Source organism: Ranitomeya imitator, chromosome 4 (assembly GCF_032444005.1).
Source record: "Ranitomeya imitator isolate aRanImi1 chromosome 4, aRanImi1.pri, whole genome shotgun sequence".
Classification (NCBI taxonomy): Eukaryota; Metazoa; Chordata; class Amphibia; order Anura; family Dendrobatidae; genus Ranitomeya; species Ranitomeya imitator.
The window spans coordinates 489,040,648-489,055,681 of NC_091285.1; the positions used below are offsets into that span (position 1 = coordinate 489,040,648).

Here is a 15,034-nt window from a genome sequence, read left to right on the forward strand (position 1 = left end):
TGGGACTAAGTCCTGCTTTTCTTCTTCTGAGCATACCAAAGGGACGACGTCCCATTGGAGGTCGGGGGTCACATGCTCAGGTCCTGTAGCAACTCCTATTGGACCACTAGGAAAGTCTTGGAGAGCTTCCACTATAAAAGGTTCCCATGGCCGCACGGCCATGCGCTAGTACAAACCTGTTATCTTGTGTGTGTGGATGTATGCCTGTTCTGGTGATTGCTCCTTAATCATTCCCATTCCTAGTGTTGTTGAATGCTCACGAATGTTGGAGCTACCTATCGCCTGACAGTGCTATCCTAGACACAAGAGCACGATCCTACTGCGTCAAACCAGCAGCGACCGCCAGTGCGGTGCCGGGTGCAATCAGTGAGCTTTCTTAGCCCTAGTTAGGGTGGTTAGTGGCGTCCGCCAGAACGGTGCTGTACGCACTCTGTGCAGTAATCTTTAATCAATCCTGACAACCGGTCAGTGTAGGGTGGTACCTCCCGCTTGATCTCAGCATCTGACTCAGGGAGTCCTCAGGCGTGGGCTAATAAGCCACCGAGGGTCAGAGCGAGATCAATCACCAGCATAGTGGGGGTGAGTTTCAGGGATCCCACCAGAATCCATCTACTGCACCATGTGACTGCTAACAGGGCACAGCATTTCCTTTGTTTCCCTGCAACTCTGTGAAGCAACAGAGTTCGCATCAGTTCATACCAGGTGACGGAACCTGTGTTTATTCTGGCGTTGTACCACCATATAGTGCCGCCATTACCTAGCAGCAGGTTCCATCTCTGCACGGCGGACCCCGGGCTGTGAACGCACCTTTTACTATCTTTATATTTATTCAGTGCGTTCCGCCAGCCCTAACACCGGACACACCAGGTCATACACGGGAGGCAATAAAGCAATACACTATACACGCACACCAGGGGGTCAGACACACAGTCAGAATGAAAGTATAACTGACAGAGAATCTTAGCCAGGAGGGGGTATATATGTCCCTCCCAGATCCAAAAGGAGGCACACAATATTAACCCCATGACGGCAGGGGTGGAACCCCATCAGTAGCCATGACACATTGGAGTCCAGCTGTGTTTAATTAAACTGATAGGACTTGATTTGGAAAGGCACACACCTGTCTATATAAGACCTCACAGCTCACAGTACATGTCAGACCAAATAAGAATCATCAATTGATGAGGTCAAAGGAACTGGCAGGAACAGGAGCTCAGAGACAGAATTGTGGCAAGGCACAGATCTGGCCAAGGTTACAAAAGAATATCTGCAGTACGCAAGGTTACTAAGAGCACAGTGGTCTCCATAATCCTTAAATGGAAAAAGTTTGAGACCACCAGAAGTCTTCCTAGACCTAGTTGTCCACCCAAACTGAGCAATCGTGGTAGAAGAGCCTTGGTGAGAGAGGTAAAGAAAAACCCCAAGACGACTGTGGATGAGCTCCACAGATGCAGTAGGTAGATGGGAGAAAGTTCCACAAAGTCAACTATCACTGCAGCTCTCCACCAGTTGGGCTTTTATGGCAGAGTGACCCAACGGAAGTCTCTCCTCAGTGCAAGACATATGAAAGCCTGCATAAAGTTTGCTAAAAAACCACATGAAGGACTCCCAGACTATGAGAAATAAGATTCTCTGGTCTGATGAGACGAAGATAGAACTTTTTGGTGATAATTCTAAGTGGTATGTGTGGTGAAAACCAGGCACTGCTCATCACCTGCCCAATATAATCCTTACAGTGAAACATGGGGGTGCTTTTTAGCTGCAGGTACAGGACAACTGGTTGCAATTGAAGGAAACATGAATGCAGCCAAAAACAGAGATATCCTGGATGAAACCTCTTTCAGAGGGCTCTGGACCTCAGACTTGGCCAAAGTTCACCCTCCAACAAGTCAATGACCCTAAGCACACAGCTAAAATAACAAAGGAGTGACTTCAAAACAACTCTGTGACCATTCTTACCTGGCCCAGCCAGCGCCCTGACCTAAACCCAATTGAGCATCTCTGGAGAGACCAGCTAAAAAGGGTGCTTCTACTAAATACTGAGAAAAGGGAATGAATACTGATGACCATGTGATATTTCAGTTTTTCTTTTTTGATAAATTTGCAAAAATTTCTACATTTCTGTTTTTTAAGTCAAGATGAGGTGCAGAGTGTACATTAATGAGAAAAAAATGAACTTTTTTGAATTTACCAAATGGCTGTAATGAAACAAAGTCAAAAATGTAAAGAAGTCTGATTACTTTCCGTACCCACTGTACCCTTAAAGTTTATGCACAGTATAAACTGTAAGCAATGCTGTGATTTTTTTTTGCTGCCATGTGGGGAAAATAAATGAAAACTTTAATGGCATAGCATCATTTATATTCTGTAACTAAACAGACCTTCTTACTAACTACACAGCCAAAAACTTTTAAAACTGATATTTGCAAAGTGTTCAATAAAGTGTTAAAGGGAATCTGTGAGGTTATACTGTACATGCTTCCCAATCCGTATCCTTGGGCAGCATGTATCAGCCACTAGCTCTATGATTACAGCCATGTATGCTTGCTTCTGAAACACTTTCGGAGAAAAACATGCTTTTAAAGGGAATCTGTCACCCCAAAAATCGTATATAAGAGCTAAGGCCACCGGCATCAGGGCTTTTCTAGAGCATTCTATAATGCTGTAGATAATCTCCCAATGTAACCTCAAAGATATGACAAATAGGTTATATTATACTCACCTAGGGGCGGTCCCGCTGAGTTTCGGGTCCGATGGGCTTCGCGGTCCATGTCCGGCGCCTCCCATCTTCATATGATGACGTCCTCCTAGCTTCATAGAAAAAATGTAATTTTACCAGGTATAGTCACAGATGGTGAGCAAAATGCAAAATTCTGAGAAAATTTGTTCAAGAATTAAAATTTTGTGGGAAATTCAAGTATTTGCTGACTGTTTCACTTATTCATTCTCGTCTGGACTATTGTAACTCTCTACTAATCAGCCTCCCTCTTGCAAAACTCTCCCCGCTCCAATCTGTCCTGAATGCTGCAGCCAGGATCATATTCCTCACCAATCGTTACACCGATGCCTCTACCCTGTGCCAGTCATTACACTGGCTACCCATCCACTCCAGAATCCAGTACAAAACTACTACCCTCATCCACAAAGCACTCCATGGCTCAGCACCACCCTACATCTCCTCTCTGGTATCAGTCTACCACCCTACCCGTGCCCTCCGCTCCGCTAATGACCTCAGGTTAGCATCCTCAATAATCAGAACCTCCCACTCCCGTCTCCAAGACTTTACAGACTGTGTCTGTACTGCTACATACTTAGGCAGTTAACTGGTTCATGCAGCTTTACATGAACACCTGAGCCTTACACTATAGCTGGTCCGACTAACTAAAGCAATTGTTACCATCCACCTCTCGTGTCTCCCCTTTTCCCCATAGTTTGTAAGCTTGCGAGCAGGGCCCTCATTCCTCCTGGTATCTGTTTTGAACTGTATTTCTGTTATGCTGTAATGTCTATTGTCTGTACAAGTCCCCTCTATAATTTGTAAAGCGCTGCGGAATATGTTGGCGCTATATAAATAAAAATTATTATTATTATTATTATTATTTGCTAAAAATACATGAAAAAAGGGGACAAATAATCTTTATAGGACTCCTGTCCGCAGGTCTTTTTATGTTTTATTTACTTTTCATATTGAATATCATGGCTTGCTTACAAAAAATGAATTTCCTTTTCTAGAAAGCAATCAACATGATATTAGCATCTTGCTCTCATCTAGGCAGTTAGCCAGTTTGCTGGCAGAGACATTCAGAGAAGTTGCTACCCGTGATTGAGCGTAACTAATAAGGGGAAGCCACTGCTAGCCCAGAAGAGAGCAATATGCTTAAGGCATATTGATTGCTTTCTTGGAACCTTCTTTTTTGCCTGGTATACAGGACATAATTAATCCATACCAAAAATGGTACAGGGCCAGATGTCATGACCTCTTTTTTAGCAGTAGTTAAAACTGAATAACGTTTTAACATGTTACTAAACAATAAATTCGTAGAGACTAGAAATAATCAAATTGATTTTCTGTAAATCGACTTCAAGTTGAATTTCATGATATTTGCAAGTCCTGGTGATTTAAAATGATATATAATTTGATTCAAGAGCAACGTCAGTGTTATCTCGAACATTGCCAAAGAGAGAGTGGGCTCACATAAAGTCATACGCAGCCGTGGGGGCTTCTTCATAAGGCCTTACAGCTTTCACATCATATGGTCTAGTGCAGCCAATCAGGGGGACTATCACAGATACTATAACTGTGGACGGGGAAAGCAGTAACCATTTTAGGAATTTACAGCCTAGTGATAACAGGTCAGGGAGCACAGCTTATCATCATTACAGACATGGATAGAAAGGCCTAAATCTGATTGTGGTGTACTACTTCAGCACTGAAGAAAATAGAAAATGGAAATGATAGTCTCAGTCTGTGAATAATAATATACAGATTCAAGTGTTAGGGAGGTGCAGGAGATGCAGAGTCTATGTGACTATAAATTGAATAATTTGTGGTATAATACATTACAGAACCTTAATAACGTAATTTTTGTTTTTCTTAATGTAGTACAAAAAAGTGAGGGTTATTCAAATCCCATCAGTGCTAATATTTATACTGACGAAACATACTCATCCTAAGGCTTGTCTTTCATATAAAGTATGCTTCCTGGCTTGTGATACAGACAAGTAGTTAGCGATATAATATATTTTGCATTGTTTTATTTGTAAAAGGATGGGGTTGTTTTTAATTTGTTCATTTATTTTGAAATTTAAACTCAACTGTCTATCTCACAAAGGGTGCATTCTGTAAAAACTGTTTTTAATAGTCCACTATAAAACTCGTACACACTACCCAAATACAGTGGCATGTTGAACCTAGCTAGATTTTCTAGTCATGTCGTTTCTGGCAAAGGCTCTCAGGGAAAGAGGGTTTATTCTAAGATGAAAAAAAACCCTTTAATCTGCATACCTGTCTTACTAGATATATATATATATATATATATATATATATATATACATATATATATATGAGAGGGGGGGATATGCAAAAATCTAAGGCAGCACACCATTCAAAGTGAACAAGAGATTCTGTTTATTAGCCCATCATGGCGACGTTTTGGATCAAAAGATGAGAATCTTCTTCAGGCTTGAAATATATATATATATATATACAGTGGGGCAAAAAAGTATTTAGTCAGTCAGCAATAGTGCAAGTTCCACCACTTAAAAAGATGAGAGGCGTCTGTAATTTACATCATAGGTAGACCTCAACTATGGGAGACAAACTGAGAAAAAAAAATCCAGAAAATCACATTGTCTGTTTTTTTATCATTTTTTTTGCATATTATGGTGGAAAATAAGTATTTGGTCAGAAACAAACAATCAAGATTTCTGGCTCTCACAGACCTGTAACTTCTTCTTTAAGAGTCTCCTCTTTCCTCCACTCATTACCTGTAGTAATGGCACCTGTTTAAACTTGTTATCAGTATAAAAAGACACCTGTGCACACCCTCAAACAGTCTGACTCCAAACTCCACTATGGTGAAGACCAAAGAGCTGTCAAAGGACACCAGAAACAAAATTGTAGCCCTGCACCAGGCTGGGAAGACTGAATCTGCAATAGCCAACCAGCTTGGAGTGAAGAAATCAACAGTGGGAGCAATAATTAGAAAATGGAAGACATACAAGACCACTGATAATCTCCCTCGATCTGGGGCTCCACGCAAAATCCCACCCCGTGGGGTCAGAATGATCACAAGAACGGTGAGCAAAAATCCCAGAACCACGCAGGGGGACCTAGTGAATGAACTGCAGAGAGCTGGGACCAATGTAACAAGGCCTACCATAAGTAACACACAGTATGCCACCATGGACTCAGATCCTGCAGTGCCAGACGTGTCCCACTGCTTAAGCCAGTACATGTCCGGGCCCGTCTGAAGTTTGCTAGAGAGCATTTGGATGATCCAGAGGAGTTTTGGGAGAATGTCCTATGGTCTGATGAAATCAAACTGGAACTGTTTGGTAGAAACACAACTTGTCGTGTTTGGAGGAAAAAGAATACTGAGTTGCATCCATCAAACACCATACCTACTGTAAAGCATGGTGGTGGAAACATCATGCTTTGGGGCTGTTTCTCTGCAAACGGGCAAGGACGACTGATCCGGGTACATGAAAGAATGAATGGGGCCATGTATCGTGAGATTTTGAGTGCAAACCTCCTTCCATCAGCAAGGGCATTGAAGATGAATCGTGGCTGGGTCTTTCAACATGACAATGATCCAAAGCACACCGCCAGGGCAACGAAGGAGTGGCTTCGTAAGAAGCATTTCAAGGTCCTGGAGTGGTCTAGCCAGTCTCCAGATCTCAACCCTATAGAAAACCTTTGGAGGGAGTTGAAAGTCCGTGTTGCCAAGCGAAAAGCCAAAAACATCACTGCTCTAGAGGAGATCTGCATGGAGGAATGGGCCAACATACCAACAACAGTGTGTGGCAACCTTGTGAAGACTTACAGAAAACGTTTGACCTCTGTCATTGCCAACAAAGGATATATTACAAAGTATTGAGATGAAATTTTGTTTCTGACCAAATACTTATTTTCCACCATAATATGCAAATAAAATGTTAAAAAAACAGACAATGTGATTTTCTGGATTTTTTTTTCTCAGTTTGTCTCCCATAGTTGAGGTCTACCTATGATGTAAATTACAGACGCCTCTCATCATTTTAAGTGGTGGAACTTGCACTATTGCTGACTGACTAAATACTTTTTTGCCCCACTGTATATATATATATATATATATATATATATACAGAGAGGGATGTGTGTATGTATACAGTGCTGGGCCATGGATATTGCCCCCTCCATCCTAAAAATAGCAGCCCTCAACCGCCCCAGAAGAGACGCATCGTTTAGATGTGCCAATTCTGGCTCCTTTGCCCGTCTCTTCCCACTTGCCCTGTGGTAGCAAGTGGGGTTGATATTTGTGAGGCTGATGTCTCCTTTGTACTGTCAGGTCACATCAAGCTCAAGGCTTAGTAATGGAGAGACGTCTATAAGACACCTCTTCATTATTAATCCTATAGTTAATTTGTAAATAAACTCACAGCCAGAATAGTCATTTACTTGAAATAAAAAACACACTTACTTTTTTATTTAAAAATGACAAACACAGTTATACTCACCTAACACTCATTCAATTGAAGCCATTGTCTCCTGTAAAAAAACAAAAATAAAAAAACAACTGTATCCCTCACCTGTCTGACATTCTGTTCCATGCCATAATCCATGCAATAAATAATTTTCAACCTGGATGGTGCCAAGATGCAAAATTTCTCAAGTTGAACTTTGGTGAACTCACTTGGCTCAGCTCTGCACCATTAGATTTTTTCTCATGGTGCTAGCAGTGATCTCACCGAGGTCACCGCTGTTCATTGGCCCGGCTGTGAATGCAGCCTTAGTTACCTGATGATGATGAGTTACTTGATGATGCCACCGCTAGTCACTGATGCTGCACTCCCAGCACCTCTTTCTCCAGTGATTTTCAGCCTAGTCACATCTTGGTACTATCCAGGTTGATAACTATTTATCGCACACATGGATTAGGGCATGGAACAGAAAGTCAGCAAGGTGAGGGATATGATTGTTTTTTATTTTTGTTTTTTTTTACAGGAGACTAGGACTTCAATGGAATGGGAGTTAGGTGAGTAGAACTGTGTTTCTTATTTGGGAACAAAAAAGTGAAAGCGTGTTTCTTTTTTTCAAATAAAGTACTTTTTTCTGGTTGTGTGTTTATTTACAATATAACTATAGGATTGCTAGTGGACAGGCAACTTATAGATGCCTCACAATTACTAACCTGTGGGCTTGATGTCACCTGACAATACAAAAATGACTTCAATCACTCAAATATTAACCCCACTTTCCACCACCACAGAGAAAGTGGGAAGAGCCGGGAAAAGCACCAGAATTGGCTCATCTAATAAATGTGTCTTTTCTGGGGTGGTTGCTGACTTCTATTTTTGGGATTGGAACAAAACCTACAAGAAGCAAAATAAACCTGAACCCTGCTGTAACTAAATAAGTAAAAAGCAAAAGTGCATTTAAATAACACAGGGTTCTTAGTAACACTGTTTTTGATCAAAAATAGCATAAAAGCCATCCCACTGTCGGCAGGTTGACAATGATTGGGATGGTCCTACGCTGTCTAATATTAAAAACCTTACCATGTGTTAGGCTGTGTGCATACGATGCAGATTTGGTGCAGAATTTTCTGCATAAATTCTGCACTAAATCTGCATCTCCTGGCAGAATCCGCAGGTGCGTTTTTTATGCGTTTTTTGTGCGTTTTTGGTGCGTTTTTGCACAAATCTGCACAAAAAACGCATAAAAAACGCATCAAAAATGCACAAAAAACGCATAAAAAACGCACCTGCGGATTTCTATTATGGAGGGGTGCAGAAACTCTGCAGAACTGCACAAAAGAAGTGACATGCACTTGTTTGAAATCTGCAGCGTTTCTGCGCAGATTTTTCTGCACCATGTGCACAGCTTTTTTTTTTTCCACATTGATTTACATTGTACTGTGATCACAGTGCAGTTCTGCAGCGTTTCTGCTGCAGAAAAATCTGCTGCAGTTCTGCACTAAATCTGCATCGTGTGCACATACCCTAATAGTTGATCTTAGTATGTGAATAAGGTCAGACAAAGCACCGGGTCCCGACCCATGGACACCAGCCTATGGAAACTTTTAAATGTAATTTCCAGCTCAAGGGAGGGAGACCACACCCCGACTTGCGCAAAATGCACAAGTACAAAGAAAAATAAAAAAAAATTGATCTTGGTTTGAGTTGGTCTACATGCACCACATGTGTTATATGTATGCCAACTTAAACCATCATACCCTCATCCACAAAGCACTCCATGGCTCAGCACCACCCTACATCTCCTCTCTGGTCTCAGTCTACCACCCTACCCGTGCCCTCCGCTCCGCTGATGACCTCAGGTTAGCATCCTCAATAATCAGAACCTCCCACTCCCGTCTCCAAGACTTTACACGTGCTGCGCCGATTCTTTGGAATGCACTACCTAGGATAATACGATTAATCCCCAATCCCCACAGTTTTAAGCGTGCCCTAAAAACTCATTTGTTCAGACTGGCCTACCGCCTCAATGCATTAACCTAACGATCCCTGTGTGGCCTATATTAAAAAAAAAAAAAAAAAAAAATTAATTAACTGGTTCATGCAGCTTTACATGAACACCCAAGCCTTACACTATGGCTGGTCCGAATAACTATAGCAATTGTTACCATCCACCTCTCGTGTCTCCCCTTTTCCTCATAGTTTGTAAGCTTACGAGCAGGGCCCTCACTCCTCTTGGTATCTGTTTTGAACTGTATTTCTGTTATGCTGTAATGTCTATTGTATGTACAAGTCCCCTCTATAATTTGTAAAGCGCTGCGGAATATGTTGGCGCTATATAAATAAAAATTATTATTATTATTATAAACCAAGCTCAATTTTGTGTATTTTTAGGATGGGGACAATATCCATAGCCCCTTACCAGGCTGAGAATACCAGCCCCCAACTTTCTGCTGTAGCTTGACTGGTTGTCAAAATTGGGGGGCCCTCTATTCTTTATAACTAGCCTTGCTGACAGCTGAGTATTGCAGCGAACAGCTTTCAGTTTTGCCAGGTTGGTTATCAAAATTACAGGGGAACTCACATGATATTTTGTTTTTTAATTTATTTATAGTGCAGGCGCAAGCTGATGAGTACTCAATCAGCTGCCTCCTATTCTCACTGTTATCAGCGACAGCAGGCGTAGCCTGATTGGAGCAGTAGTCCCATCAGCCAACGCCTGTGACCGAAGATAAATTTTGTACTCGTTGCTTGGGTTTTCCTGAGCATGCTCGGGGGATTTCTGAGTATTTGTTAGTGTTCAGAGATTAAGTTTTCATCACGGCAGCTGAATGATTTACAGCTATTAGCCAGGCTGAGTACATGTGGGGGTTGCCTGGTTGCCAGGGAATCCTCACATGTAATCAAGCAGGCTAGTAGCTGTAAATCATTCAGCTGCGGTGATGAAAACTTAATCTCCGAACACTAACAAATACTCGGAGATCACCCGAGCGTGCATGGGAAAACCCAAGCAACGAGTACACTCACTCATCACTAACTGTCATCTGACAGCAAGCGCTCTGACCGGTGGTAATTATCTTACCGCTGATCAGAGGCAATGATTGCCATGCTGTCTTTCACATGACAGCATGTGAAACACTGGAGGTTCTGGCCTATTAGTCATGTTAATAGGGTCCAGGTTCGGATATCCAAACCAAACTTTTTTTAACTATTTGTCCGAATCTGCCTTACCCAAACATCCAGGGTTTGAACATCACCATCCATCACATCATCATATCATCAGATATCCATCCTTGATTGTGTGCAGAAGAAACAGACCTACACTCCCAGTCACATGCTCGTGTGATATCTAAACTCACACTTGGACAAGTTGCTGGTGTTGCAGTCATTAGTATTACCATACTACCTAGTTGAGTTGGACACCTTTTATGAAATTATAACTAGTGATGAGCGAATATACTCGTTATTCGAGATTTCTCGAGCATGCTCGGGGGTCCTCCGGGTATTTTTTAGTGCTCAGAGTTTTAGTTTTTCTTGCCGCAGCTGAATGATTTACATCTGTTAGCCATCATAAGTACATGTGGGGGTTGCCTAGTTGCTAGGGAATCCCAACATGTACTTATGCTGGCTAACAGATGTAAATCATTCAGCTGCGGCAAGAAAAACTAAAACTCTGAGCACTAAAAAATACTCGGAGGACCCCCAAGCATGCTCGGGAAATCTCGAGTAACAAGTATATGCGCTCATCACTAATTATAACGTGTAGCAAGACTCACTGGAAGATATTCAGCCACTAATATTTATCACGGAAAGGTCTCTATGTGTGTCTGAGCTTCAAAGTGCACTGCGCCATACACACCTAAAGCTGTAACTATGGACAGGAATAATAAATGAATTTATTGGCACACTAGATGAATGTTTAGAGTTATAGTGATTTGCCACTGCCATTGTAACAGGTGGTAAATCCTCCACAAATGGCAGCAATGTCTGTTTCCACTGCTAGGCGGTGGTTATGTGACTTCTACACTTTCTCTACATCTTACCTCTACAAATAGCCAAAGCAGCAGAATAGCCATGATTGTACACTGCTCAAAAAATAAAGGGAACAGTAAAAGACCACATCCTAGATATCACTGAATGAAATATTTCAGTTGCAAATCTTTATTCATTACATAGTGGAATGTGTTGAGAACAATAAAATATAAGAATGATCAATGTAAATCAAAATGAATATCCCATGGAATTCTGGAGTTGGAATGATACTCAAAATCAAAGTGGAAAATCAAATTACAAGCTGATCCAATTTCAGTTCAGACGAGGAAATGATGTTCAGTTGTGCGTGTGTTGCCTCCATGTGCCTGTATGACCTTCCTACAATGCCTGGGCATGCTCCTGATGAGGAGGCGGATGGTCTCCTGAGGGATCTCCTCCCAGACCTGGACTAAAGCATCTGCCAACTCCTGGACATTCTGTGGTGCAACGTGACGTTGGTGGATGGTGCAAGACATGATGTCCCAGATGTGTTCAATCAGATTCAGGTCTGGGGAACAGGCGGGCCAGTCCATAGCTTCAATGCCTTCATCTTGCAGGAACTGCTGACACACTCCAGCCATATGAGGTCTGGCATTGTCCTGCATTAGGAGGAACCCAGGGCCAACCGCACCACTATATGGTCTCAACTCGGTATCTAATGGCATTCAGGCTACCTCTGGTGAGCACATGGAGGGCTGTGCAGCCCTCCAAAGAAACACCACCCCACACCATTTCTGACCCACTGCCAAACCGGTCATGCTGAAGGATGTTGCAGGCAGCAGATTGCTCTTCACAGCATCTCCAGACTCTGAAACATATATCACATGTGCTCAGTGTGAATCTGCTTTCATCTGTGATGAGCACAGGGTGCCAGTGGCGAAGTTGCCAATCCTGGTGTTCTGTGGCAAATGAAAAGCGTCCTGCACGGTGTTGGGCTGTGAGCACAACCCCCATCTGTGTATGTCGGACACTCAGACCATCCTCATGGAGTCAGTTTCTGACTGTTTGTTCAGACACATGCACGTTTGTGGCATGCTGGAGGTCATTTTGCAGGGCTCTGGCAGTGCTCCTCCTGTTCCTAGGTGCACAAAGGCTGAGGTAGCGGTCCTGCTGCAGGGTTGTTGCCCTCCTATGGCCCCCTCCACATGTCCTGGTGCACTGTCCTGTCTCCTGGTAGCACCTCCAGCCTCTGAACACTATGCTGACAGACACAGCAAACCTTCTAGCCACAGCTCGCATTGATGTGCCATCCTGGATGAGCTGCACTACCTGAGCCGCTTGTGTGTGTTGTAGAGTCCGTCTCATGCTATCACGAGTGTGAAAGCGCAACCAACATTCAAAAGTGACCAAAACATCAGCCAGAAAGCATTGGTACTGACATGTGGTCTGTGGTTCCCACCTGCAGAACCACTCCTTTATTGAGTGTGTCTTGATAATTGCCAATAATTTCCATATGTTGTATATTCCATTTGCACAAAAACATGTGAAACTGATTGTCAATCAGTGTTGCTTCCTAAGTGGACAGCTTGATTTCACAGAAGTTTGATTTACTTGGAGTTATATTCTGTTGTTTAAGTGTTCCCTTTATTTTTTGAGCAGTGTATTTAACATGGTGGATCATATTTTTAATCTGCTGTTGTGCCAAGCCAACATTCTTTAGGAAACATGCAGCGGCTGAACAGTGTACTGTCAGAGAGGGTATTCAATATGGACAGTAGCTTTGTCCTACCCAAGCAGACTGGATATCCTCTGCATGTTCAGAAACCTTACGTTTGTTAAAATGAATCAGTGATAGATCAATTCTGACTTTCATTCAGCTCTAGCTGATGCCAAAGATGAGATCAGCTGTACCATCTGCCTGCCTGTACATTGTTTTCTACACTGTTCTGCTGTCACCAATGAGGATGTCCCATGCTCAAGTGGGCATATACTCCCTATCCATCATGTCATCTATACTTCACTGCTGCTGGTGGGGCCCCAGACATCTTTTTACCTTCCCTATTATATTTTTATACTGTGCTTCTTCAGTCACTGCTACTTCTACTGCACAGCCACTCCTGCCACTCAACACCAAGCTGTACACGGTGTTTTATAATGCTATACTGTACTGCTGCTGCTGGGGCTTCAGTCGCTGGTCCTAAACAGCTAGATATCTTTTTGCCTTACCCGTCATATTTTATTCCTTGCGGCTATTGCTACTAATGCTTAACACCCACACACATCTCCTGCTCTTGTTCTCTGTTGTATAATTATGCTGCACTGCTGCTGGGAAGCGTATATGCTTCATGATATACAAATATGAAATAGCTCTCAAAATAAGGATCATTTTTTATGACTTGTTGACAAGCCTTTTCTTTTCCACTTGGAAAGCAAGCAGCCTGTTCCTGCATCCTAAAAAGAGATCATTTTTAAGCAGCTTAATAAAAATAATATGTAATTGTTTAATCATTTTTAAATACTGTATTGTTTACTTGTCTTGTCTACATAATTGTTTGATAAAAACTTGTATTTTTATAATTAAACTTACAGTCTTTGATTTTTGGGACATCATACTCCATAGTTCTCTATAGGATTTATTCTTACCATTGGTTGCAATCTGTTTTCCCATAGATAGATTGAGGTCACTATGACATTTCTATAGCTGTATTTGCATTAAGGTGCTAAAAATGGTTCAGTAAAGTCTTAAAAGTCCACAAAGTGTTACATATCTTTTCTGGGGAATTATAGGATTAGCAGCACTTGAGTATTTTTGGGGAAAAAAGTAATCAAAGCTGGTGATTTGGAATTTCAAAAGATTTAATGATCTCTAGTTAGAGACTGTGCACTCTTCTTGACACTGTAGTCAATCAGAGAAAACATAAACCAGCTTTGCAAGCCTAGTAGATGTAGGTAGTCTTTTGAAAAGTCTTGTAAAATATCTTCTCGTTCCTTTCTTTTACAGAAATTTTGATGGTGCCATCATTTGTCAGTGATAATGGTGGCAGTCAGATGTTATCACAAGTTTATCTGGAATGGTCTCGGGTTTTGGCAGTATACTATAGATGACTTTATGTGACCGAATAACAATAGAGTCTTGTCTAAGAGCTTCTTGTGTAACTAATAACATATTGCATTGATAGTTCTGTTTGAGAAAGTGACTGAGTTTGGCAAATATTGACCTGACATCTCTTCTGTAGATAAGAAGTTTCATAGATAAGAACTACAATTCGTTATTTTGTTCTAGATAGAATGATTTAATGTCTTTACAATAGCTACACTTTCATTTTTGTGATATTATTGATATGCTCTGGTTTTTTTTTTAGAGATACCACTAAAGGTAAACTTGACTCTTCAGGAAATGTTTGACAGACATAAATCAATGTCCGAAGGAATCATAGATCACCTATGTAGCCCCAACAATGGTGTGGCCTTTGCCACGGTCACAGCATCCCTCTACATTCCCAGCCTTGATAAACTGGTGTGTGGCTGTGAAGATGGTAACACTGTCATTACATTTGCACTACATGCTGCCAGAGCAAGGCTTCTCCAAGACCATCCACTATTAAGAGGTAATAATGATGACACTACGACAGTAAAGAAAATACAATGGAAGAAATCATGTGCATGTAAAATACCAGTATAATCTCTGCATAGGATCATGATAAATACTTTAAAGGAAACCAGTCTAATGAGTCATGGTGCCTGAACTACAGGACGTGTATGGAAGATACACTCCCTATTGCAACCATCTTTTAAACATTGTTTTTTTGTATAAGGAGAGACCTATCAATCTAACTGAACTGGATGGGAAGAAGCCATCATGGATTCACCTGACAAGATCCCTTTA

The 15,034-nt window shown here is 41.7% G+C and overlaps 1 protein-coding gene across 2 annotated transcripts in view; it reads left to right on the top strand.

Moving 5' to 3' along the window:
• The window catches only part of WDR72 (WD repeat domain 72), a 565,895-nt gene that overhangs the window by 186,676 nt on the left and 364,185 nt on the right, over positions 1-15,034 (top strand). For both annotated transcript variants that reach the window (XM_069765969.1, XM_069765968.1), the window contains one exon: positions 14,511-14,756. In XM_069765969.1, the coding sequence (XP_069622070.1) occupies positions 14,511-14,756 (246 nt within the window). The remainder of the gene's footprint in view (positions 1-14,510; positions 14,757-15,034) is intronic.